This window comes from Tachyglossus aculeatus, chromosome 26 (genome assembly GCF_015852505.1).
Source record: "Tachyglossus aculeatus isolate mTacAcu1 chromosome 26, mTacAcu1.pri, whole genome shotgun sequence".
NCBI lineage: Eukaryota > Metazoa > Chordata > Mammalia > Monotremata > Tachyglossidae > Tachyglossus > Tachyglossus aculeatus.
Genome location: NC_052091.1, coordinates 19,651,239 through 19,679,188, shown reverse-complemented (window position 1 = coordinate 19,679,188; position 27,950 = coordinate 19,651,239). Strand labels below are relative to the sequence as shown.

General features: G+C 45.9%; 1 protein-coding gene across 3 annotated transcripts in view; it reads right to left on the bottom strand.

Moving 5' to 3' along the window:
- Positions 1-354: 354 nt before the first annotated feature.
- SH3GL3 (SH3 domain containing GRB2 like 3, endophilin A3) overlaps positions 355-27,950 on the bottom strand; it is an 86,220-nt gene continuing 58,624 nt past the window's right edge. For all 3 annotated transcript variants that reach the window (XM_038767134.1, XM_038767135.1, XM_038767136.1), the window contains exons 2-9: positions 24,027-24,095; positions 21,660-21,732; positions 20,139-20,282; positions 17,467-17,600; positions 14,862-15,020; positions 9,274-9,377; positions 3,365-3,492; positions 355-1,312 (exon numbers count right to left, since the gene is read on the bottom strand). In XM_038767134.1, coding sequence (XP_038623062.1) covers positions 1,107-1,312; positions 3,365-3,492; positions 9,274-9,377; positions 14,862-15,020; positions 17,467-17,600; positions 20,139-20,282; positions 21,660-21,732; positions 24,027-24,095 — 1,017 coding nt within the window. In that variant the 3' untranslated portion in view covers positions 355-1,106. The remainder of the gene's footprint in view (positions 1,313-3,364; positions 3,493-9,273; positions 9,378-14,861; positions 15,021-17,466; positions 17,601-20,138; positions 20,283-21,659; positions 21,733-24,026; positions 24,096-27,950) is intronic.

Below are 27,950 nucleotides of genomic sequence, written 5' to 3'. Positions count from 1 at the left end.
ACCCAATAAAGAGGCAGAACTGATCACTCTGGATCAATGTCTGATCTTTGGCTCATCGTCGCCTAATCTAAAGAACCTGGAGCCACCCTCTGGTCGATGACCCCAGCTGACCTGGGGGGGGGCATCTCCCCACACCACCCCAATCCTTAGTACAGTGACTGACACATAGTAAGCACTTAACAAGTACCATCATATCTGTAAAATACCGTTAAAAAAATGCTCTCAGTTCTTGGATGGCATAGGAGCAGCTGTCAGGACTAGAACTCAGGTCTCTTGGAGTCTAGAGCTTTGGTGAGTAAATGTTGCCAGGAAGATTAAGCAGCGAAAGAGGGAAAGTCTGAGAAAGGAAATTAGAGTTTATTTTTTTTTAATATCCATCAGTCAGGATGGAAAATTGGATGTTGATAGAAGGTAAAAGTTTGGATAACAGAAAGGAGGTTTGGAAATAACAGGGTGCCTAAGAATTACAGTTGAGGTTTGTCAATAATGAGAACACAGCTACTGGAGAATGAAGTCTCGACAAGGCAAACATCTTGAAAACTACGTGATCCTCAAACAATTAGGAGCCTTATGTTATCACAGTACTATTTATTTAGTTTGATCAGCAAGTTGCCTATAGCATGGAGACTCTAGCAAAACAGCATCTTAATACAGATGACGATGGCTTTGCCTTATATCAACAGTCAACGTGCAACGTGTTTTGGGTTGCTTCCAGTTCATCAAGTTGTAACAGATGAAAAAGGCGTCCTGACGCTTAGGAGCCAGTTATTTAGCTTCCCTTGGCTTAAAAGTTTTAGCTGGAAAAAACCAATACAGCAGAGGAGAGAAGAGATTCATCAACAGGAACGGCGGGAAATCCAGTTTTTCAGCCATTGAGAGATTTACCCACGCGTAACAGGCGACTTCCAAGGCACAAAGCAAACTTCTCTGGGATTTGCGACGGTACAGTGTTCATACAAACGGAATCGTACAAAATAAATACATTAGAAAGAGAACTCACGTACAAAAGTCAGTCAAAAAGCAAGGCTTTCACAGCGTGGCAAGAGAGGGAATGTTTGCATGAATCCGTTTTGGTCACCGACTGGTCCGGGGCTGGAGTTCCAACCTTACTGAGGCAAAGGCACCATCACGTCAACATAATTGATGGGGAAGAATCCAGATTCCCCGTGAAGCATTCCTTCATACCAATTTTCATCTATCTGATTGGTTAAAGTGATGATGTCCCCTTCTTTAAATCCAAGCTCTCCTTCGTTTTCGGGGTCAAAGTCATACAGAGCTCGACAGCACGGCTGATCCATCTGCATGGAATAACCTGCCCAGGTTACATGGAAAAAGAAAAGTGGATGAAATAAAAATGAGAAATTTGATGTCTTAGAGGGACCGAATCCCATCTGGTCAGGCTGAGAGACCCTCAGCTCAATAATAATAATGGTGGCATTTGTTAAGTGCTTACTACGTGCTAAGCACTGTTCTAAGCGCTGGGGTTAGATACAAGGTAAATCAGGTAGTCCGATGTGGGGCACACAGTCTTCAGACCCATTTTACAGATGAGGGAACTGAGGCACAGAGAAGTGAAGTGACGCCTGCTTCAATGAAGCAGTGTGGTCTGGTGGCTAGATCCCGGGCCTAGGAGTCAGAAAGTCCTGGGTTCTCATCCCGGTTCCGCCACATGTCTCCAGTGGAACCTTGGGCATGTCACACTACTTCTCTGGGCCTCAGTTCCCTCATCTGTATAACGGGGTTGAGGACCATGAGCCCCCTGAGGGACAGGGATTGGGTCCAACCTGATTATCCTGTATCTACTCCAGTGCTTAAAACAGTGCTTAACAAGTAGCTTTATTGTTATTATTACTCTAGCCAGCTCTTTCCTGAGCTTTGAGGCCAGGAGCAGAGATCTATGTTAGGGATATTTGCCAAGACTGTACTAAGCACTGGGGTAGATAACAATAATAATAATAATAATGACATTTATTAAGCACTTACTCTGTGCAAAGCACTATTCTAAGCACTGAACAAGATAATGGGGTTGAAAACAGTCCCTGTCCCACATAGGGCTCAGAGTCTTCATCCTCATTTTACTAATGAGGGAACTGAGGCTAAGAGAAGTGAAGCGATTCACCCAAGGTCACACAGCAGACAAGTGGCAGAGCCGGGATAAGAACCCAGGTCCGTCAGACTCCCAAGCCCATGCTCTTTCTACTAAGCCACGCTTCTTCACTTACGGATGGGGTGCAAGGGTAATATTTTGTACCCAAAAATGAATTCTAGGGAATTTATGGGAATAGAGATGCAGTATGGCCTAGTCAAAAGAGCTTGGGCTTGGAAGTCAGAGGACTGGGATTCTAATCTTGGCTCCTACACTTGACTGCTGTTTTTCCTTTTTTATGGTATTTGTTAAGTGCTTTCTATGTGCCAGGCATTGTTCTAAGAACTGGGGTAGATACAAGCTAAGCAGTTCCTGTCCCACTCGGGGCTCACAGTCTTAATCCCCATTCTACAGACAACATAACTGAGGCCCTGAGAAGTGAAGTCATTTGCCAAAGGCCACACAACTGACAAGTGGCAGAGCCAGGATTAGAACCCAGGTCCTCCTGACTCCCAGGCCTGTGTTCTAACCACTAGGCCATGCTGGTTCTCTGACTATGCTGCAGTGTGAGCTTGGGCAAGTCACTTAACTTCTCTGTGCCTGTTTCCTCATCTGTAAAATGGGGATTAAATTCTACTCACTACTACCTAAACTGTAAGTCCCACACCCCGAATGTCTTGTATCTTCCTCAATGCTTGGTCCATAATAAACACGTAACAAATACCACTATTATAATAATTATTATTATCATCATTTTTATTACTTATCAATAGGATTTCTTTTCAGATCAAAGAAGGCTGACCTTCCAGGTGAGCATTAAACAAATCAGCCAAGATCAGGGGCATGCTCACTGTGGCTCCCTGAAGTCAAAGTTGTATTCAATCCCAATCAGTTGGTCAGTCAGTGATATTTATTGAGCACTTCCTGAGTAAAGTAGCATGGGCTAGTAGAAAGAGCATGGGCCTGGGGGTCTGTAGGACCTGGGTTCTAATCCCACCTCCGCCACTTGTCCGCTGTGTGACCTTGGGTGCGTCACTTCACTTCTGTTTTCTCATCTGTAAAATGAGGATTAAAATGTGAGCTGGCCAGGGGCTGTGTCCAACCTGATCAGCTGGTATCTACCCCAGGGCTTAGTACAGTGTCTGGCACATACCCTATTACCTTGCCTTTGAAGGCAGGGATCTTGTCGTTGTACCCTCCCAAGGTCTTAGTACAGCTTAACAAATGCCATCAGCATTATCATTATTAGGGAACATTCCCAGGAAAATCCCCACTTACCCGATGACTTTATCGAGGTGCTAGATGAAATCCCATTGTGTTGCTGGGTGTCCCTGGGCTCACAACGTGTGGTGACTACCGGTTTGGGCTTGAAATCTCGTCTTGGGCGACTAGAAGCGATGCTGATTCTGGAATGCACATTTCGGGATGAATCAAAATTGGAGGAAGAGAGACAGCTCTGAATGCTCGAAACCTTGTTTTGCCCCTTCGTCCTAACTGCTAACAATCAATCAATCCATCAGTCAGTCTGTCAATTGTATTTATTGAGCATTTACTCTGGGCAGAGCACTGTACTAAGCACTGAGGACAGTGCAATACAATAATAAAAAGACACATTCCCTTCCCCCACAAGCTTAATCAGTCAACTGTATTTATTGAGAATGATCTAGTGGTAAGAGCACGGGAGTGGGAGTAAGAGGACCCAGGTTCTAATTCCGCTTCTGTCACTTGCCTGCTGTGTGACCTTGGGCAACTCAGTCCATTTCTCTGTGCCTCAGTTTCTTCCGGAGGTCAAAGCCTGTTCGCTCTGTGAGCCCCCTATGGGACAGGGACTATGTCGGACCTGATTACCTTCTATCTACACCCGTGCTTAGAACAATGCTCGCTCAGCATATAGTAAGCGCTTAATCACCACAGTTATCATTATTGAGCACCAACTGTGTGCAGAGCACTGTACAGAGGTTGGGAGGGTACAAAGACAAGATCCCTGCCTTCAAAAGGAGGGTAATAGGGTAGACAGACTTAAGACATTACAGATTGGGTGAGTAATAGAGTATATAAAATATGTCTCTCTAGACCATAAGCTTCTAACAGGCAGGGAACGTGCCTATTAATTCTGTTGTCTTATAATAGTTAATGATTATGGTAGTTGTTCAGCACTTACTATGTGCCACGCACTGTTCTAAGTGCTGGGGTAGATACAAGTTAATCAGGTCAGACAGTTCCTGTCCCACATGGGGCTCACACTCTTCATCCCCATTTTCCAGATGAGGTAAGGGAGGCCCAGAAAAGTGACACGTATGGCAAAGCAGACATGTGGCAGAGCCGGGATTAGAACCCAGGCCCTTTTGACTACCAAGCCCGTGTTCTATCCACTGAGCTATGCTGCTTCTGTTTCCCAAGCACTCAGCACAGTGCTCTGCCCATAGTAAGAGCTCAATAAATACCATCAATTGACAAGTGCTATTAGAGATTGTGGTAAATTAAGTGCTCAGCAGATGGGAAAGGCTGAAGTATCATTTGGAGGAGATAAATTGGGGAGATTTGAGATTTAAATGGGGCAGACCTCCTGGAAGAGATGTCCTCGAAGATGGGAAGAGTTGTGGCCTGTTGGAAAAGAAGGGGAGGGAATTCCAGGCACAGAGACACAGTTGGCAGTAAGAGAGGGGAGGAGGCGGCACAGTGAGTAGGTTAGTATAAAAGGGAGAGAAGATTGTGAGCTAGGGTGAAGTGGGAAAAGGTTCTAGTTCCAGCCCTGCCACTTGTCTGCTGTGCAAGACATTGGGCAAGTCACTTCACTTCTCTGATCCTCAGTTCCTTCATCTGGAAAATGGAGATGAAGTCCGGGAGCCCCATGTGGGACAGGGACTGTGTACAACATAACCATCTTGTATCTACCCAAGCATTTTTAACAAACAGCATTAAAGGGAGAGAGGGAGAGGGAGAGAGAGAGAGAGAGAGAGGAAGAAAGCTGATTGAGTGCTTCAAGAAGCCAATGGGTGAGATTTTTTAATGAATAACTTTTAAATATTTAATGATTAATATTAATTATGTGTCAAGCACTGTACTAAATGCTGGGGTAGATACAAGATGAGGGAGGGAGAATGGGTTAGAGAAGCAGCATGGCATAGTGGACAGAGCAGGGGCCTGGGAGTTAGAAGATCATGGGTTCTAATCCCCACTACGCCACTTGTCAGCTGTGTGACCTTGGGCAAGTCAGTTCACTTCTCTTTGCCTCAGTTAACTCATCTGTAAAATGGGGATTGAGACTGTGAGCCCCATGTAGGACAGGAACTGTGTCCAACCTGATTTGCTTGTATCCATCCCAGCACTTAGTACAGTGCCTGGCACATATAAGCACTTAACAAATACCATTATTATTATTATTATTATAACCCCATTTTGCAGATGAGGGACCTGAGGCACAGAGACTTTAAGCATTAGAACCCAAGACTTTGGACACCCGGGTCCGTGTTTTTTCCACTAGTCAGTCAATTCTATTTATATAGCACTTACTGTGTGCAGAGCACTGTACTAAGCGCCGTGGAGAGGACAATATCACAATAGAACAGACACATTCCCCGCATACAATGAGGCCATAATGCTTCAGCTTGTCTTCTGATCAGTCCAACTCACACCCACTAACGTCAGCATCAGAGGGTGTGGGAACTAGCTGGCTTGATTGGGTCACAATAATAATAATAAAAATAATAATGATTGTGGTATTTGTTACGTGCTTACTATGTGCTGGGCATTGTACTAAGTGCTGGGATGGATACAAGTAAATCGGATTGGACACAGTCCCTGTCCCATGTGGGGCTCACAGTCTCAATCTCCATTTTACAGATGAGGTAACTGAGGCATAGAGAAGTGAAGTGACTTGCCCAAGGTCACACAGCAGGCAGTCCCAGTGACCTCCACGCCATCTAACTCCCAAATCCTGCTCTCCGTCGAAGATGGCAATCCCTGACGCCAATTTCATTCATTCATTCACTCAATCGTATTTATTGAGTGCTTACTGTGTGCAGAGCACTGTACTAAGTGCTTGGAAGAGTACAATACAACAATAAATGGACACATTCCTTGCCTACCCTCTTACTAACATCACAGATTACAGCTTTTATGGGAAGAGGACATGCCTGTTAATTCTGTTACATTGTCCTCTCCCAAGTGCTCAGTACAGTGTGCTTAGCGCTCCATGAGTACCACATTGACTGACTGCTGGATTTAGGTTTGCTCTTTTCCTCATTAGACTGTCAGCTTCTCAAGGGCAGGGTGTCCAAAACAGTATCCTGCATGTGGTAGTCATCCAGTATAGTGCCCTGTCCACAGGTTTTGTATGTATATGTTTGTACGTATTTATTACTCTATTTATTTTACTTGTACATATTTATTCTATTTTATTCTGTTAATATGTCTTGTTTTGTTCTCTGTCTTCCCCTTCTAGACTGTGAGCCCACTGTTGGGTAGGGACCGTCTCTATATGTTGCCAAATTGTACTTCCCAAGAGCTTAGTACAGTGCTCTGCACACAGTAAGCACTCAATAAATATGATTGAATGAATGAATGAATGAATCAAGTCTGTGGATGATCAAACAATCAATGGTACTTACTGAGGGTTTATTGTGTGCACAGCACTGTACTAAGTGCTTGGGAGAAGACAATATAACAGAACTGGTAGACATATTTCCTGTCCACAGTGAGCTGATGATGAAGAAGATGACTATATATTAAGGGTTTAATGAAAAAAAAACTACATCCAGATTCTTTCTTTCCCCCAGTATTCAAAGTCAAGGGCCCAGGATTTAAGCAGATAGAGAAATGGGAAAATCATTCAATCGATCAGTGATATAGAGCCAGGCCAGGGAGTAAGAAGGACCTGGTTTCTAATCCTGGCTCTGCCACTGGTCTGCTGTGGGACCTTAGAAAAATCATTTCACTTCTCTTTGCCTCAGTTACCTCATCTGTAAACTAGGGATTGGATTACTGCATCAGCCTCCTTTCTGATCTCCCAACCTCATGTCTCTCCCCACTTCAGTCCATACTTGACTCTGCTGCCTGGATTATCTTTCTACAGAGACGTTCTGGGCATGTCACTCCCCTCCTCAAATACTCCAGTGGATGTCTATCAACCTCCGTATCTAGCAAAAACTCCTCACTACTGGCTTCAGAGCTCTCCCTCACCCTCTTACCTCACCTCCCTTCTCTCCTTCTCCAGCCCAGCCTGCACACTCCGCTCCTCTGCCACTCCCCTCCTCACTGTACCTCGCTCTCACCTGTCCCGCCATCGACCCCCGGCCCACGTCCTGCCTCTGGCCTTGAATGCTCTCCCTCCTAACATCTGCCAAACTTGCACACTTCCCCCCTTCAAAGCCCTACTGAAAGCTCACCTCCTCCAGGAGGCCTTCCCGGACTGAGCCCCCCATTTCCTCTGCTCCTCCTCCCCTTCCCATCACCCCAAGTCCCTCCCTCTCCTCAACTCCCCCATCCCTAAGCACTTATTTATATTGATGCTATTGATACCTGTTTACTTGTTTTGATGTTTGTCTCCTCCCTCCTAGACTGTAAGCCCATTGTTGACAAATTGTCTCTGTTGCTGAATTGTACTTTCCAAGTGCTTAGTACAGTGTTCTGCACAGTAAGCGCTCAATAAATATGATTGAATAAATAAATAATGAGGAAAAAATACGTCATCCTCTACCCCATTATCCCAAGCCCAGAGCACAGGATTTAAGCTGATGGGGAAAATGGAAAAAAATCAATCTATCAGTGGTATTTACCCGGTGCTTAATGTACACAGAGCACTAAACTTGCGAAAATACAAGTAGAATGAATGGGATCATTCTGTCAGCTAGTAACAGTCAGGGAATGTGTGTTAAATTCTGTTGTATTATACTCTTCCATGCACTTAGTACAATGCTCAGCATATAGTAGGTGCTCAATAAATACGAGGCCTGCACGGAAGAGTCTGTAACTATATCACGGGCCCAGAGATGACCTGAGCCACAGGAAGTGTTGACCAGAGACAATTCCTCTCACCCATTCAAAGCCTTATTGAAGGCTCATCTCCTCTGAGACGCCTTCCCTGATTAAGCTCCCCTTTCCTCTTCTCCCACTCTCTCCTGATTCACCCTGACTTGCTCCTTTTATTCATCCCCACTACCAACCCCACAGCACTTAAATTCATATCTTTAATGTATTTATTTCTATTAATGTCTGTCTCCCCCTTCTAGACTGTGCCCAAATTTTGGACTGGGAATGTGTCTGTTTACTGTTCTATTTTCCTCTCCCGAGTGCTTAGTGCAGTGCTATGCACACAGTAAGCACTCAATAAAAACAACCGACTGCTCTGCTCATGGTAAGCACTCAATAAATGCAATCAACCAACTGCTCTGCTCATAGTAAGCGCTCAATAAATTTCATTCATTCATTCATTCAATCATATTTATTGAGAGCTTACTGTAATAATAATAATAATAACGATGGCATTTATTAAGGGCTTACTATGTGCAAAGCACTGTTCTAAGCGCTGGGGAGGTTACAAGGTGATCAGGTTGTCCCATGGGGGCTCACAGTCTTAATCCCCATTTTACAGATGAGGTAACTGAAGCACAGAGAAGTTAAGTGACTTGCCCAAAGTCACACAGCTGACTGTGTGCAGAGCACTGTACTAAGCGCTTGGGAAGTACAAGTTGGCAACATATAGAGACGTTCCCTACCCAACAACAGGCTCACAGTCTAGAAGGGGGAGACAGACAACAAAACAAAACATGTGGACACGTGTCAAGTCACCAGAATACATAAAAATAAAGGTAGATACACATCATTAACAAAATAAATAGAATAGTAAATATGTACAAGTAAAATAGAGTAAGAAATCTGTACAAAAATATATACAGGTGCTGTGGGGAGGGGAAGGAGGTAAGGTGGGGGGGATGGGGAGGAGGAGAGGAAAATACGACTGATTGATCGCTTGGTCAGCAGGGACCGATCCCACCTGGTCCGAGCCCTGAAAAGAAGAGTCGGAAATGATACCCCAGGCCCAGAAAAGAGGTGAGACGCAGGAAGTGTCAACTGTCCAGCTCTGAGCCCTCTGAGGTGGCCCCTGCCCACCTCCAGACCTCCTAAGAAGTGCCCCCACAGCTGCCACCCCTCTGCCTGTTCCCCAAAACAGACAACTGGATGGGTACCGGCTTTGTAGCTTGCTGTGCAGTTCCTTCAGGATGTCCGTCGACTGTCTATGATAGTTGAGGGCGGCCTCTACGAACACAGCCAACTGGCTCACTTGCTCTACCTAAGGAGAAAGTGGAAATATAATAATATAATAATAATCCTTTTCCTCTCCTCCTCCCCTCCCCATCGCCTCCACTCCCTCCCTCTGCCCTATCCCCTTCCCCTCTACATAGCACTTGTGTATACTTGTACATATTTATCACTCTATTTTATTAATGATGTGTATATATCTATAATTCTATTTATTTTGATGGTATTGATGTCTGTCTACTTGTTCCATTGTCTGTCTCCCCATTCTAGACTGTGAGCCCGTAGTTGGGTAGGGACTGTATCTGTTGCCGAATTGTACTTTCCAAGCGCTTAGTACAGTGCTCCGCACACAGTAAGCGCTCAATAAATACAATTGAATGAGTGAATGAATGAATAATAATTACGGTACTTATTGTACTTCCCAAGCGCTTAGTACAGTGCTCTGCACACAGTAAGTGCTCAATAAATACGATTGATTGATTGTAATAATAATAATGATGGTATTTGTTAAGTGCTTACTAAGTACAAAGCACTGTTCTAAGTGCTGGGCACTGTTCTAAGTGCTGGACTTGTTAAGTACTTACTACGTGCCACGCATCGTTCTAAGTGCTGGGGTGTTTACCAGCAAATCGGGTTGGACAGTCCCTGTCCCACCAGAAGCTCACATTCTTAATCCCCATTTTCCAGATGAGGGAAACGAGGCCCAGAGAAGTGAAGTGACTTGCTCAAGGTCACACAGCAGACGTGTGGTGGAGCCGGGATTAGAACCCATGACCTTCTAGTTGGCAGTCTTGCTTTCTGAGCTGGAGGGGTGGGCCTCTGTCAGAGTCTCGCCTTCCTTCGGGAAGTCACGGTGAGTCTTGGACAATTTTTTGCTTTTTAATCGTATTTGTTAAGCGCTTACTCTGGGCCAGGCACTGGACTAAACGCTGCGGTAGATGCAAGCTAATTTGGTTGGACACAGTCCCTGTCCCACACGGGGCTCATAATCAATCCCCATTTTACAGATGAGGTAACTGAGGCACAGAGAAGTGAAATGACTTGTCCAAGGGCACACAGCAGACAAGTGGCAGAGCTGGAATTAGAACCCAGGTCCTGCTAACAGGCCCGTGCTCTATCTGCTAGGCCATGCTGCTTCATTCTGGAGCTGGGGCAGAACCTTGAGAAGCAGTGTGGCCTAGTGGATAGAGCCTGGGCCTGGAAGTCAGAAGGACCTGGTTCTGATCCTGACTCCTCCATTAGTCTGCTGTGTGACTTTGGCAAATCGCTTCACTTCTCTGGGCCTGTTACCTTATCTATAAAATGGCGATTCAGACTGTGAGCCCCATGTAGGACATCAACTGTGTTCAATCTGATTAACCTGTCTCTACTCCAGCGCTTAGTACAATGCCTGGCACAAAAGTAAGCACTTAACAAATACCATTAAAATAAACCTCTCTGGTTCAGTTCTATCAGCCACTATTGGCCACAAGAGCCCAGTTTCCAGCCACTAAGGGGCTCTCTAAAGGGACCCAGCTGCCAGACTGACTCTCCAGCTGTCTCGGCAGGTAGATGTGGTAATCAAAAAATTGGGAGAAATAAGGAAAAAAATAGAAAAGTACTGTGGCCTACTGAATAGAGCACGGAGCTAGGAATCAGTAAGATCTGGGTTCTAATCCCAGGGTCAACACGTATACCAAAAATAATAATCCTCATCATCACAGTATTTGTTAGGCGCTTACTATCAGCCAGACAGTGTACTAAGCGCTGGGATAGATACAAGCTAATAAGGTTGGACACAGTCCATGTCCCACCTGGGGCTCACAGTCTTCACCCACATTTTATAGATGAGGGAACTGAGGCCCAGAGAAGTGAAATGACTTGCCCAAGGTCACACAGAAGACAAGTGGTGGAGCAGAGATTAGAACCCAAGGTCCTTCTGACTCCCAGGCATGTGCTCTATCCACTAGACCACCCGGTTTCCTGTGGATCAGCTAGCTGGGCGAGGAACCTTGACAAAGCAGGAAAGGCTTCAAAAACAGGCTGATCTTCCCCTTGATTCCTGCAACATTACAATAAAGTGGAAATTAACCACCAAGCAGAGCAGCGGGCTTGTGAAAGGAGCATGGGCCTAGCAGTCAGAGGCCTGGGTTCTGTGCCTCAGTTACCTTATCTGTAAAATGGGGATTAAGACTGTGAGCCCCACATGGGACAGCCTGATCACCTTGCATCCCCCCAATGCTTAGAACAGTGCTTCGCACATAGTAAGCGCTTAACAAATACAAAAATTATTAATCCCGGCTCTGCCGATTGTTTGCTGTGTGACCTTTGGCTAGTCACTTAACTTTTCCGTGCCTCAGTTTCCTCAGCTACAAAATGGGTATTCAATCTTACTCGCTTTGACTTATTACTGTGAGCCCCATGTGGGACAGGGACTGTGTTCTGACCAATTGCCTTGTATCCATCCCAGAGCTTAGAACAGTGCCTTGCACATAAAGAAGCACTTAACAAATCAATCTATCGATTGTATTTATTGAGGGCTTGCTGTGTACAGAGCACTGTACTAGGTGCTTGGGAGAGTATTACAGAATATTCAGAATATTCAGAATATTAGAGACACATTTCCCATGCACAACGAATATTATTTCCACACTAGATGGCAGCAGGGACAAGCCAATGAGAAGCACCGTGGCTCAGTGAGAAGAGCCCGGGCTTGGGAGTCAGAGGTCATGGGTTCTAATCCCAGCTCCTCCACGTCAGCTGTGTGACTTTGGGCAAGTCACTTAGCTACTCTGGGCCTCAGTTACCTCATCTATAAAACGGGGATTAAAAGTGTGAGCCCTACGTGGGACAACCTGACTACCCTGTACCCCCCCAGTGCTTAGAACAGTGCTTGGCACATAGTAAGTGCTTAACAAAACCCATTATTATTATTATTATTATAACATTGAACATTCCAAGTCACTTTTAAGAAGGAAAGAGGAGTGCCCTAAAAAACCCTCCATTGGAGAATGTCTTTAGTTCCTTTCAAAGAGAAACAACTATGTTGAATAATCCTCTCTCCTTTCAGATTGTCTTAATCTAATAATAATAAAAACGATGATAAAATAATGACCTCTTGAATCTATAGAGCATTTTGATCCTTCTGAACCACTAACATCAATTATCATTTATTTTTATTTATTTATGGTATTTGTTAAGCACTTACTATGTGCTAGGCGCTGCACTAAATGCTGAGATAGACACATGACAATCGGGCTGGACACGGTCCATGTCCCACATGGCTGCTCACAGTCTTAATCCCCATTTTACAAATGAGGTAACTGAGGCACAGAGAAGTTATTCATTCAATCATATTTATTGAGCACTTACTGTGTGCAGAGTGCTGTACTAAGCACTTGGGAAGTACAAGTCGGCAACACATAGAGACGGTCCCTACCCAACAACAGGCTCACAGTCTAGGTTATGTGACTTGCCCAAGTGGAAGGAGCTCAGGCCTAGTAATCAGTAATCTGCCAAATGTTTGCTGTGTGACCTTTGGCAAGTCACTTAACTTTTCTGTGCTTCAGTTTCCTCAGCTGTAAAATGGGGATTACATTTTACTCCCTTCGACTTAGACAGGGAGCCCTGTGTGGGAGAAGGACTGCCTTCTACCCGATTGACTTGTATCAATCATCCAGCAGACCAGTGGTGTGGTCGGGATTAGAACGCAGGTCCTTCTCTCTGTCTGTCTGTGAGGTAGAGGCAGGATGTTATCCCCAATTTAGATATGGGGACCCTGAGGCCCAGAAAGGCTGGACGGCTGCTGGACGGGTCACAAAGCAGGCCCACAGCAGAGCCGGGACCAGAATCCAGGTCCCATGGGTCCCAGCCCCTTGCCCTCTCCACTAGACTGGACTCTGGCCCCTATCTTTTCCATCCCACGATTTCTGAGTTGACTCTGTTTGAAAGAGCCATCCCGCTGGGAGCGAAGATGGGCACTCTCACTGGCCTAGAAATTTGCCATCCTACCTCCCTGGGCAAGACAAAGAGCCCGCTCTTTCCTCCCACCCTGATAAGTACCAGGTCTCTGAGTAGAAACGTCAAGAGATACTTGAGCTGGGCCTGCTCTGATTTCTGAGGTAGCAAGTGGGAGGCCGTGGGAGAGAAGTCCCTTACCCTCATTTTGGGACTCAAAAACATCTCCTCACCTGGCAAAATCATTTCTCCTTCCTGTCACTGCTGATGACACAGAGAACCTCTTTCAGTCCCTGCTCAAATTCATAGCAGCAATATTTATTGAACACCCCCTGGAGGCGATGCGACACTTGGCTCCTCTAATACTAACTTCTCGCTGTGCCTTGATCTCGCCTGTCTCGCTGCTGACCCCGGCCCACATCCTGCCTGTGGCCCAGAATGCCCTCCCTCCTCAAATCTGACAGACAATGACTCTCCCTGGCCTTCAAAGCCTTATTGAAATCACATCTCCTCCAGGGGGCCTTCCCTGATTAATAAAAATGATGGCATTTATTAAGCGCTTACTATGTGCAAAGCACTGTTCTAAGCACTGGGGAGGTTACAAGGTGATCAGGTTGTCCCACGGGGGCTCACGGTCTTAATCTCCATTTTACAGATGAGGGAACTGAGGCCCAGAGAAGTAAAGCGACTTGCCCAAAGTCACACAGCTGACAATTGGCGGAGCTGGGATTAAGCCCCCCTTTCCTCTCCTCCCATTCCTTTCTGTATCACTCCAACTTGCTCCCTTTGTTCTTCCCCCACTCCCAGCCCCACAGCACTTCTGTACATATCTGTAATTTTTTTTATATTAATGTCTGTCTCCCCCGACTCTAGACTGTAAACTAGTTGAGGGCAGGGAATGTGTCTGTTTATTGTTGTAAGCACTTAGTACAGTGCTCTGCACACAGTAAGCCCTCAATGAATACAACTAAATGAGTGAATGAATGAACGAATGACAGTGGGAGTCAGAAGGACCTGGGTTCTAATTCTGACTCAGCCACTTGTCTGCTGGTTGACCTTGACTAAGTCACTTTATTTCTCTGGGCCTCATTTCCCTCATCTGTAAAATGGGGATTAAGACTGTGAGTCCCATGTGGAACACGGATCGTCTGACCAGATCACCTTGTAACTACCCCAGTGCTTAGTACAGTGCCCGGCACATAGTAAGTGCTTAACAAATACCACAATTATTATTATTAGTTCCAGGCCTGGGAGCCACAGGGACCTGGGTTCTAATCCCGGTTTGGCCACTTGCCTGCTGTGTAACTTGGGGCAAGTCAATTCATTTCTCTGGCCCTCGATTCCCTCATCTGTAAAATGAGGATGAAGACTATGAGCCCCATGTAGAATTGGGACTGTGGCCTACCTGATTTCCTTGTATCTACCCCAGTGCTTAGTACAGTGCCTGGCACAGAATAAGTACTTACCAAATACCACAATAATTGCAGTTGTTATTATTATTAAGTGTGCTGAGCATTTGGGAAAGGACTCTGGAAGAAAGAGACCTATTCCCCGTGTGCAGGGAACGGAGGATACTCACGTCGTTTTCCAAAAAATTAAACATGCTCCGTTCAGCCAGCTCCTTCGATTCTTCAAATTTCTCTACTGCTTGCCTGACTTCTTCATCGGGGACCTTACCTATCCTCTTCTTCTTGTAATCGTAATCCAAACGTCGGCCTTCCAGCTTCTTCAAGTGGTGCTAGGAAGCATACGGACAAATGTGTTAGGTCATCCTTTCTTTCAAAGCCGACAGGTTAGGTGTTACCACCAGGCCGGTACACAGAAATACCCAGACACCCTTGCAGGAAGGCATATTCTGATATTCATTCACTCAATCATATTTATTGAGTGCTTATTACTACTATTACTACTAATAATAATAATTACGGTACTTGTTACGCGCTTATTATGTGCTGAGCACTGTTCTAAGTGCTGAGGTTGATAAAAGCTAGTAAGGTTGACACAGTCCCTGTCCCACATGGGGCAGACAGTCTTCATCCCCATTTTACAGATGAGGGAACTGAGACATGTAGAAGTGAAGTGGCTTGCCCAGGTAATACAGAAGAAAAATGTCAGAACCAGGATTAGAACCCATGTCCTCTGACTCCCAAGCCCCTGCTGCTGCCACTAGGCCATTACTGCTTACTATGTGCGGAGCACTGTACTAAGAGCTTGGAAAAATCCATATAATAAACAGACACATTCCCTGCCCTACAGTCTACTCACTCACTCATTCAATCATATTTATTTTGCGCTTACCGTGTGCAGAGCACTGTACTAAGTGCTTGGGAGAGTACAATACAACAATATAAAGACACATTCCCTGCTCACAACAAGCTTCTTCCTGCAGCACACAAGGACTGAATAATCATAATGATAATAATAATAATTGTGGTATTTGTTAAGTATTTTCTCTGTGCTGAATACTGTACTAAGTGTTGGGGTAGATACCAGTAAGTCAGGTTGGACACAGTCCCGCCCAACATGTGGCTCACAATCTTAATCCCCATTTTACAGATGAGGGAACTGAGGCCCAGAGAAGTGAAGTGACTTCCCCAAGGTCACCCAGCAGACAAGTGGAGGAGCCAGGATTAGAGCCCAGGTCCATTGCTTCTGTAAAATGTGGACTGTCTCTGCCAGTCAGAAGTCAGAAGGACCTGGGTTCTGATCTTACTTCCACCACATGTCTGCTGTGTAACCTTGGGCAAGTTGTTTCATTTCTCTGGGCCTCAATTACCTCACCTGTAAAATGGGGATGAAGACTGAGTCCCATGTGGGACGGCAACTATGTTCAACCTGATTTTCATGTAACCATCCCAGCGCTTAGAACAGTGCCTGGCACATAGCAAGCACTTAAATGCCAAAGTTATTACTATTATTATGGTTATTATTATTATCATCACCATTTACCTGGGCAGAGATAGGCTGAATGGTACCCTGATGCCAACATGGCCCTGTAGTTCCGGCTCTTCACGATGATAATAATAATAACACTTGTTAAACGCTTAGGGAGAAGCAGTGTGGCTCAGTGGAAAGAGCCTGGGCTTTGGAGTCAGAAGTCATGGGTTCAAATCCCGGCTCCGCCAACTATTAGCTATGTGACTTTGGGCAAGTCACTTAACTTCTCGGTGCCTCAGTTACCTCATCTGTAAAATGGGGATTAAGACTGTGAGCCCACCGTGGGACAACCTGATCACCTTGTAACCTCCCCAGTGCTTAATAAATGCCATAAAAAAATCCTTACTATGTGCCAAACACTGTTCTAAGCACTGGGGTAGATACAAGTTAATCAGGGTGAACACAGTGCCTGCCCCACACAGGGCTCACAGTCTTCATCCTCATTTTACAGATGGGGTAACTGAAGCCCAAATGAGTGAAGTTACTTGCCCAAGGTCACACAGCAAACAAGTGGTGGAGCCGGGATTAGAACCCATGACCTTATGACCCCAAAGCCCACGCCCTATCAACTAAGCCACACCGCTTCTCTTCCCAGGTAACTGCATTTTTTATGGTTTCTGTTAAGTGCTTATTGTAATAATAATTGCGGCATTTCGTATGTACTTACTATGTGCCAGGCATTGTACTAAGTGCTGGGGTGGATACAAAATAATCAGGTTGGACACAGACCCTGTCCCATCTAGGGCTCACAGTCCGCATCCCCATTTCACAGATGAGGTAACTGAGGCCCAGAGAAGTGAAGTGACTTGCCCAATGATAGAGTGGACAAGTACGTCTGCCAACTTGTATGTCCGCAAGTATGTTGCCAACTTGTACTTCCCAAGCACTTAGTACAGTGCTCTGCACACAGTAAGCACTCAATACCCACTGGGGTAGAGACAGGATAATCATGTTCCACATGGGGCTCACAGTCTAAGTAGGAGGGAGAACAAGTATTGAATCCCCATTTTGCGGATGAGAGAACCGAGGCCCAGAGAAGTGAAGTGACTTGCCCAAGGTCACACAGCAGACCAGAATTAGAACCTGGGTCCTCTAACTCCTAGGCCCTGTGCTCTATCCACTGGGCTGTGCCGCTTCTTGGCTGGAAATGGCAAGATGATCCTGCGGTGTGAAGGGCAGCGGAGAGATGTCGACCACCAGTATAGTTTCAGGACTTAGGTGTTTGGTGAGCAGCCTGGCATACTCACCCCGATCTCTCTCAGGTCTTTGTCCTGAAGTAGCTGGAGTGGGTCGAGGAAATTCTGCTTCACGTTAATGTCCAGAGAGTCCTTCACTTCGGCCATCAGCTTCATTGACTCGCCAGCGTCAATGAGGGCAGCGCCTAGAGGGCGGGAAATTCTAAATAATAATAGTAATAATTGTGGTATCTGCTACATGCTTACTAAGTGCCAAGGACTGGACTAAGATTCCAGAAAATTGGACTGGACACAGTCCTTGTCCCACACAGACTTCACGATCTAGGGAGAACAGGCAGTGAGAATCCACCAAAATGCAGTGTGGGCTAGAGGACAGAGCCTGGGCCCAGGAGCCAGAACACCCTGGGTTCTAATCTCGGCTCCACAGCTCGTCTGCTGTGTGACCTTGAGCAAGTCGCTTCACTTCTCCTTGCCCCATTTAACTCATCTGCCAAATGGGGATGAAGGCTGTGAGCCCCATGTGGGACAGGGACTGCGTCCAACCCGAGAACCTTTCATCTACCCCAGTGCTTAGAACACTGTTTGGCACATAGTAAGCGCTTAACAAATACCATTTATTTTTAATTTATTTTACAGATAATAATAATAATAATAATGGCATTTATTAAGCGCTTACTATGTGCCAAACACTGCTTTAAGCACTGGGGAGGTTACAAGGTAATCAGGTTGTCCAAAGGGGGCTCACAATCTTCCAGAGCACGGGCTTTGGAGTCAGAGATCATGGGTTCAAATCCCGGCTCTGGCAATTGTCAGCTGTGTGACTTGGGGCAAGTCACTTAACTTCTCTGGGCCTCAGTTCCTTCATCTGTAAAATGGGGATTAAGACTGTGAGCCCCCCGTGGGACAACCTGATCACCATGTAACCTCCCCAGTGTTTAGAACAGTGCTTTGCACATAGTAAGCGCTTAAGAAATGCCATCATTACTATTATTATTATTAAATAAATACCACTGATTGATTATTGTGGGCAAGGAACATGTCTGTTATATTGTTATATTGTCCTGTCTCAATCAGTCAACCAATCATATTTATTGAGCACTTACTGTGGGCAGAGCACTGTACTAAGCACTTGGAAGAGTACAACAGACACATTTCCTGCCCACAACGAGCTTACATTCTAGAGGGGGAGACAGACATTAGTAGAAATAAATAAATCAGGGATGTGTACATAAGTGCCGGGGGACTGAGGGTGGGGGTGAAAAAAGGGAGCAAGTCAGGGCAATGCAGAAGGGAGTGGGAGAAGAAGAAAGAGGGGTTTGGTCAGGGAAGGCCTCTTGGAAGAGATGTGCCTTCAATAAGGCTTTGAAGGTGGGGAGAGTCCTTGTCTGTCAGATATGAGGAGGGAGGGCGTTCCAGGCCAGAGGCAGGAGGTGAGTGAGAGGTCGGTGGTCAGATAGATGAGATCGAGGTTCAGTGAGAAGGGTGGTACTAGAGGGCAGGGTCAGGGAAGGCCTTTCGGAGGAGATGGGTCTGTAATACAACTTTGAAGGAGGGAAGAGCGATTGTCTGATGGATATGAAGGGGGAGGGTGCTCCAAGCCAGAGGCAGGACGTGGATGAGAGAAATGAAACACCTGCTATTGAGAAGCAAAACTCCACGTCCCCACACCTCTCAGCTAGATATATGACATCCTCTCGACTGGAAGCTCATTGTGGGCAGGGAATGTGTCTGTTATATTGTTGTATTGCACTCTTCCAAGCACTTAGTACAGTGCTCTGCACACAGTAAGCGCTCAATCAATATGATTGGCTCCTGTCCTCCCTTTTCTGCCGCGTGATTCTCCCTCTAGGGGAAAAGCAGCATGGCATAGTGGATAGAGCACGGCACTGAGAGTCAGAAGGTCATGGGTTCTTATCCCGGCTCCACCACTTGTCTGCTGTGTGACCGTGGGTAAGTCGCTTCACTTCTTGGTGCCTCAGTTACCTCAGCAGTAAAACGGGGGTTGAGACTATGAGCCCCATGTGGGACAGGGACTGTGTCCAACCTGATTTGCTTGTATCCACCACAGTGCTTAGTACAGTGCCTGGAATATAGTAAGCACTTAACAAATACCCTCATTATTATTATTAGGGGATGTATGAGCGCAAACACTACCAGCTCCAGGAGTGCTTCACCCATCATTTGTATTGTCTCTAGAGTACAAGCTCATTGTGGGCAGGAAATGTGTCTTACTGTGACTCAACTGTCCACTCCCAAGCACTCAGTACAGCTCTCTGTACACAGTAAACACTCAATAAATACGACTGAATAAATGAAGTGTCATCGGCCTCATATTGCGATCGGGGATGATTTCTCCGTTTAACCCGCATCCCTCCTCCCAATCCTTCTGGCTGCAGAGGGTGAACTTGAACCCTACTACTAATAACAACTGTGGTATTTGTTAAGCGCTTACTATATGCCAGGCACTGTACTAAGCACTGGGGTGGATACAAGGAAATCGGGTTAGACACAGTCCCAGTCCTGCATGGCGCTCACAGTCTTCATCCCCTAGAGGGAACTGAGGTGCGAAGAAGTGAGGCGACTTGCCACGATAACACAATAGATAAGTGGTGGAGCCAGGATAAGAACCCATGACCCTCTGATTCCCAGGCCCGTGCTCTATTCACTAGGCCACGCTGCTAGAATGCCTCCCCAGTGCTTCCCTCCCTAATGTGTTCACTCACCGAATGAAGATTCCTCTCCAAGTTCTTTCCCAAACCGGAGCATACAGTCTCCCAGTAATCCTTCTGTCTGTGGATAGCCTGTGGTCTTCACCTGCCCTCTGATCTTAGACACAGTGTTCAGCATTCCCAGTTTGGCTCTGTAAGCTTAAAAAACATGGACAGTTGGTAACTGTGACTGTAAACTCATTGTGGGCAGGGAATGTGTCTGTTGTTGTACTGTCCTCTCCCAAGTGCTTAGCACAGTGCTTTGAACACAGTAAGCACTCAAAAAATAAGATTGAATGAAAGAATTAATAACAGATGGCCACGTGGGGAAAGGGAAGTGAGTTTTCCCTCATTTGTTCATTCAATGGTATTTATTGAGCACTTACTGTGTGCAGAGCGCTGTACTAAGCGCTTGGGAGAATACAGCAGAACAATAAACAGACATGTCACCTGCCCACAATGAGCTTACAGTCTAGAGGGGGTGACGGACATTAACGTAAATCAATAAATGACAGGTATGGACATAAGTGCTATGGGGCTGGGAAGGGGAATGAATGAAGGGAGCAAGTCAGGGTGATGCAAAAGGGAGCAGGAGAAGAGGAAAGGAGGGCTTAATCTGGGAAGGCCTCTTGGAGGAGATGTGCCTTCAATAAGGCTTTGAAGGTGGGGAGAGTCATTGGCAGTTTTGAGGAGGGAGAGCGTTCCAGGCCAGAGGCAGGATGTGGGCCAGGGGTCAGAAGCAAGACGGGTGAGATGGAGGCACAGGGGAGCACTAGTTAGCCCTAGAGAAGTGAAAAGTGAGGGCTGGGTGGTAGAAGGAGAGAAGCAAGGTGAGATAAGAGGGGGCAAGGTGATGGACTGCGTTAAAGCCAATGGTGAGGAGTTTCTGTTTGATGTGGAGGTAGATGGGAAACCACTGGAGTTTCTTGAGAACTGGGGAAACATGGCCTGAACATTTCTGTAGAAAAATGATCCGGGCAGCAGAGTGAAGTATGGACTGGAGTGGGGAGAGACGGGAAGCAGGGAGGTCAGCAAGGAGGCTGATAATGGCAATCAAGGTGGGTGAGGATAAGTGATTGGATTGACGGGGTAGCAGTTTGGATGGAGAGGAAAAGGAGGATTTTAGCAATGTCATACTGCCAAGGGAGAGTCCTGAAATATTCTCTGGGAATGATAGGGGGTGGGGGGGGCGGGTGTGTGTGTGTGTATGCATGTATACATACTCGCATGGGTGTATCAGTCAACTGTATTTATTGAGTGCTTACTGTGCACAGAGCACTGTACTAGGTGCTTGGGAGAGGACAATGTAACAGACTCATTCCCTGCCCCCCTCGAGCTCAAAGTCTAGAGGGACTTTCCGTGTCAGTATGCCCGGGTCCATTACCCACGATGCTCTTCATCCAGTCGGAGTTAGGTTTGAAATTTGACATGTCTTCCAATACCCTAAGCCTTAACAAATCCGTCCGCTGGTCTAAGCGTGTTTGACCTTTTATACCGTTGAATGTAAAAACACCTTTAGATGTTCCCTAATCTTACCTGGATTGGGCTGGAGGTACTCTGTTGATTTGCAGAGCAGTTCTCCCACAGCCTTATTAGTGATGTCTATTTTCTGAAAGAGAAAGTTTACTCCCAGTGAAGATGGAACTCAGGACCCCTCCAACCCCCCATCCAGATGGATGTCGAACACCACAATGACCCGTTCACAGACAACCGGCTCCGACTCCCCTCACTAACAGCAGCAAACCAATACAAGCAGCATCGAGTGAGGTGGCTTCGGTTCCCCATTTAAGGAGCTGAAGCCCTGAGGGCTGAATGAAATAAAATGGCAACTCTGCCTCAGGACCTTGGAAACACCTCATCCTCTCCTCTTTTTTCACATTATCTGTTAAATGTTTTGTTAAGCCCATGCACTTTTGACTAGGCATCGCTGCTTTCCATTGACTGTATTCCAGATTCACTAAATAATAATAATAATAATAATGGTATTTGTTAAGTGCTTACTACGTGCCAGGCACTGTTCTAAGCACTGGGGAAGATACAAGCTAATGAGGTTGGACACAGTCCATGTCTGACATGGGGCTCATGGTCTTCATCCCCGTTTTGGCGGATGAGATAACTGAGGCCCAAAGAAGTGAGGTGACTTGCCCAAGGTCACACACAGCAGACAAGCGGCAGAGCCAGGATTAGAACCCAGGTCTTTCTGACTCCCAGGCCTGTGCTCTATCCATTAGGCTATGCTGCTTTTCACAGGATCCAGCTTCAATGGACAGAGTCATAAACCCAGTAAGTTCAGTGCAGGTTTGGGTGGGCAAGTCGCATTTGCCCCTAAAATCCCTCGAGTGGGAGAATGATGACTTCAGGAGAAACTGTTACAATCCTCCTCTCATTGCCTCAAGCCCACTGAGTTAGTAGCCTTGCTCACTAAGCAATCAACCAACTGAACTCCTCAATCCCTATTATGGGGGATAAACATTTTTTCTCCACTTCTTGTGGCCAGTTGGATGGGAATCATTGAGCTTGAGATTGGTTGAGGGGTAAGAGACTCTCCCAAGTGCTTAGTACAGTGCTCTGCACACAGTGAGCACTCAATAAACACGACTGACTACCTGAGATGGCAAGGAGGCCCCAACAGAAGATGGCAGAGTAAAGCTTAAGGTTTCAGCATTGGAGATGGAATGAACAGGTCCTATAATAATAATAACAATAATAATTATATAATTATATACTAATTGTAACTATATTATTATTACTATTATTATGGTGCTTGTTAAGCCCTTACTATGTGGCAGGCCCTGTACTAAGTGCTGGGGTGGATACGAGCAAATCGGGTTGGACACAGTCCTTGTCCCATGTGGGACTTACAGTCTTTATCCCCATTTTCCAAATGAGGTAACTGAGGCACAGAGAAGTGAAGTGTCTTGCTCAAAGTCACACAGCAGAGAAATGTCGGAGCCGGCATTAGAACCCATGACCTTTTGACTCCCAGGCCCGGGCTCTATCCGCTAGACCATGCTACTTCATATCCCCAAACCTGCTGTGGCCAGTAGTGGCAGATAGACATTGTCAGGGATTTTTTTCGGCAGAGACAGAGCAAGATTCCCCTGAGGCCAAGGCCCCTGCCAGCCATGCCTCTGAGTGAGAAGCAGCATGGCCTAGTGGCTCGAGCCCAGGCCCAGGAGTCAGAAGGACCTGCATTCTAATCCTGACTCTGCCACTCATCTTCTGGTTGACCTTGGACAAATCACTTCTCTGGGCCTCAGTTCCCGCTTCTGTAAAATGGTGATTAATGCTGGAGAAGCAGTATGGAGTAGTGTATAGAGCATGGGGCTTTGAGTCAGAAAGTCATGAGTTCTAATCCGGCTCTGTCACTTGTCTGCTGAGGAGGAGGCAATCGCAGTAGTAGCAGAGAAGCAGAGAAGCAGAGTGGCTTAATGGAAAGAGCCCGGGCTTGGGAGTCAGAGATCGTGGGTTCTAATCCCAGCTCTGCCACTTATCAGCTGTGTGACTTTGGGCAAGTCACTTCACTTCTCTGTGCCTCAGTTCCCTCATCTGTAAAAGGGGGAATAAGACTGTGAGCCCCATGTAGGACAACCTGATTACCTTGTATCTTGCGCTTAGAACAGTGCTTGGCACATAGTAAGTGCTTAACAAATACCATCATTATCATTAGTAGTAAAGGCAGGATAGGATAAGTGCTTTGACCAGCATGGTAGCAGTTGGGATGGAGAGAAGTGATCATCTTGGTCGCTCCCTTCCCAAACTCCCCCTTGCCCCAGACAAACTGTCCCCAGCAAGAAGGGAGCAGGGCTGTTCCCACATTCCTTGTTCCCGCCTCTGGCACCGGTTCTGTTCTGGGTCTGAAAATCAGACTGGGGTCTTAGGAAGCAAATCGAATTCTCTCACCCTCTCCATTTCTTGGAATTCCTCATCCAGCTTGGTTCCTTCCACGCCACTGATTTTCTCGCTGAACAACTGCAAAAGGGAACGCTGTTGTTAGAAACCCGGGCCTTCGAAGCTCAGAATACCAGCAGTGCTCTGGCTCGTTGCGGGAAGGGTGTGTGTCTGTTTATTGTTTTATTGTCCTCTCCCAAGCGCTTAGTACAGTGCTTCGCACACAGTAAGCACTCAATAAATACCATTAAATCATTAAATGAATAAATGAATGAATGGAGAGGGGATGGGGTACTTCGTCCAAGGAGTAAAAGGGATGAGGACTGCATTTCTTGAGCAAAATGGCCAATGTGAATGAGAAACAGGACAGACGCACCAGAACCACCAATAGAACTGCTTTCCTTCCATCTGACAAAGATACCCACGAAGCCCAAGAACTGCTGCCCCTTTCACTTCTGATAATAATAGTAATAGTTATGGCTTTGTTGCGTGCTTACTATGTGCCAGGCCTTGTATTAAGCACTAGGGTGAATACAAGCTAATCGGGTTGGACACAGTCCCACATGGGGCTCACAGTCACAATCCCCATTTTACAGATGAGGTAACTGAGGCACAGAGAAGTGAAGTGACTTGCTCAAGGTCACACAGCAGACGAGTGGTGAGGTCAGGATTAGAACCCATGACCTTCTGACTCCCAGGCCTTTGCTCTATCCGCAATTTCATGCTGCTGATCCACAAGCACACGTATCTGAGTCTCAATTCAATTATGGCTCACTGATTGGGGTGCCATGGAACCAGATAACAAAAAATTGCATTTCTGGAGCGGTTACTATGTGCAGAGCACTGTACTAAGCACATACCTAGGGAGAGACCATTTAAAGCCTCTAGACTGTGAGCTCATTGTGGGCAGGGAATGTCAGTGTTCATTGTATTGTACTTTCCCAAGAGTTTAGTACAGTGCTCAGCACACAGTACGTGCTTAATAAATATGGTTGAATGAATGAATGAATGGAAAATCTGCCCTTCAATCTCTTCTTGGCTGTGAAAGAGACCAGAACACTCTCCCTCAACTTTTTCATTTTTTAAAAAATTGTATTTGTTAAGAACTTCCTAAGTGCCAGGCCCTGTGCTAAGCATGGGGGTCCATACGAGCTAATCAGGTTGGACCCAATCCCTGTCCCACATGGGGCTCAAGTCTTCATCCCTGTTTTGCAGATGAGATAACTGAGGCCTAGAGAAGTGAAGTCACTTGCCCAAGGTCACGCAGCGGAGAAGTGGCAGGGCTGGGAGGAGAACCCACGTCCTCTGACTCCAAGGCCCGTGCTCTTTCCACTAGGCCATGCTGCTTCCTTTTCAGCCCACTGCCTGGGAGAGAGGGATTTTCTTTATTTCCTACTACTAAAGAGTTCGAACAAAGTTGTCTTAGAAACTCTTCAGAAACAGTGTTCCCTTATTTTTCCTAATAATGATAATTATAATAAAAATAATCGTGGCATTTGTTAAGTGCTTTCTATGTGCCAGGCACTATATTAAGTGCTGGGGTGGATATAAACAAATCGGGTTGAACACAGTCCCTTTCCCATATGGGGCTCACAATCTTCATCCCCATTTTACAGATGAGGTAACTAAGGCACAGAGAAGTGAAGTGACCTGCCCAAGACCACAAAGCAGACGAGTGGCAGAGCTGGGATTAGAACCCATAACCTTCTGAGTCCCAGGCCTATGCTCTATCTACTAAGCAGTACGTGCTGGGGTAGATATAAGGTTATCGCATCAGACGCAAGTCTCCGACTCACGTGGGACTCAATCTATTTTATCCCCATTTTACAGGTGAGAAAACTGAGGACCAGAGAGGTTAGGGGACTTGCCCAAGGTCACGCAGAAGGGAGTGGTGCAGTTGGTATTAGAATCCAGTGCTCCTTACTCCAAATCCTGTCCTTGTTCCATTAAACTTTCTTCACCATTGCTCTCTTCATCACTTATTATCCATACTTTGGTCTACTTCTAAATTCTTCTTCAGTATGACCCTCTCAACAACGACAATTCCCAGAATGAATTTTAACTATAATTCCCACTTCTTAGTTTCAAAAATAACATATGGTCTTAATCTGTTAAAATCCTCAATGTTGAGTGCCCCGATTCCCTAGAATTAACTAAAATTCCCAGTTTTTAGTTTCAAAAACAACATATGGTCTTTCCTTAGATGTTTAAACCCCCCACCTTGGGTGTCGCAATTCCCTAGAATTAACTAAAATTCCCAGTTCTTAGTTTTAAAAATAGCACATATCCTAGGTTAAAACCCCCAAACCTGGGCCCCCATTTCCCTATAATTAACCATAATTCCCAGTTCTTAATTTTAAAAATAATGTGTACTCTTTCCTTTTATGAGGAGAACCAGGAAATGATGGTGTCAGTGAAGCTAATGTTAGATAGCGAATTGGGAATTAAATAACGCAAGTTTGGGAGTTTTAATGTATAAGGAAAGAGTAAGGGTCTTCAAAGTGTCTTTTCCTGGCTTCTCCTCTGTCTCCCATCCTCTAACTGTGGGGTTTCCTCAAGACTCAGTTCTGGTCCCTTTCTATTCTCCATCTACTCCTACTCCTTTGGAGAACTCATTCACTCCCACGGCTTCAACTACCATCTCTACATGGATGATTTCTAAATCTACCTCTTCAGCCCTGACCTCTCTCCTTCTCTGCAATCTTGCATTTCCCTCCTGGCTTCAGGACACCTCTACTTGAATATCCCGCCTATGCCTTTATCTAGAATTTATGACTTTAAGAACACATATAGTCAACTCTCAATTTGCCTCACTTACGTAGGGGAGTGGTGGCAAAGATAATTCAAAAAATAAATGGATAATCCATCATTTAACATGTTTAAGTTAAAACAGAGCTTTCTCATCTTTCCCAACCAAAACCTGTCCTTCCCAAAACTTTCCTGTCATTGTAGACACAATAATGATTAATAATTATGGTTCTTGTTAAGCGCTTACTATGTGCCAAGCACTGTTCTAGGGAACAGGGTAGATACAAAATAGGCAGGTTGGACGCAGTCCCCATCCCACATGGGGGCTCACACTCTTAATCTCCATTTTACAGAGGAGATAACTGAGGCCCAGAGATGTGAAGTGACTTGCCCAAGGTAACACAGCAGACGAGTGGTGGGGCCAGGGTGAGTACCCAGCTCTTTCTGACTCCCAGGACCGTGCTCTATCCACTAAGCCACGCTGCTTAGACAACACCACTACCCTCCCAACGTGTAACCATGACATCTTCAACTTATCTCTCATTCAATCCTTATATTCAGTTTGTCACCAAATCCTGTCAGTTCTACTTTCATACCATCTCTAGAATCCACCCTTTTCTCTCCATCCAAACTGCTCCCATGCTGATCCAAGAACTTAACCTATCCTGCTCTGACTATGCATCAGCCTCCTCCCTCACCATACCCCCCCACACCATCCGCCTCCTGTCTCTCTCCAGTCCACACTTCATTCTGTGGTCTAGATCAGTTTTCTTAAAATCTGTTGAGTTCAAGCCACCCCCTCCTCAAAAACTTCCAATGGTTGCCCACCCATCTCCACATCAAGAAGAAACTCTTCACCATCGGCTTTAAATGGTCTGGGAATCAGAGGACCTGGATTTTAATCCCAGCTCTGGCACTTGTCAATCAATCAATCAATCAATCGTATTTGTGCTGCGTGACCTTGGGCAAGACACTCAACTTCTCTGTGCCTCAGTTCCCTCACCTGCAAAATGGTGATTCAATACCTCCTCTCTCTATTTAGACTGTGAGCCCACTGTGGGAGCTGATTAGTATGGTGTAGTAGAAAGCAGCATGAAGAATTAGATAGAGCACGGGCCTGGGAATCAGAAAGTCTTGGGTTCTAATTCCAACTCTGCCACTTGTGTGCTGTGTGACCTTGGGCAAGTC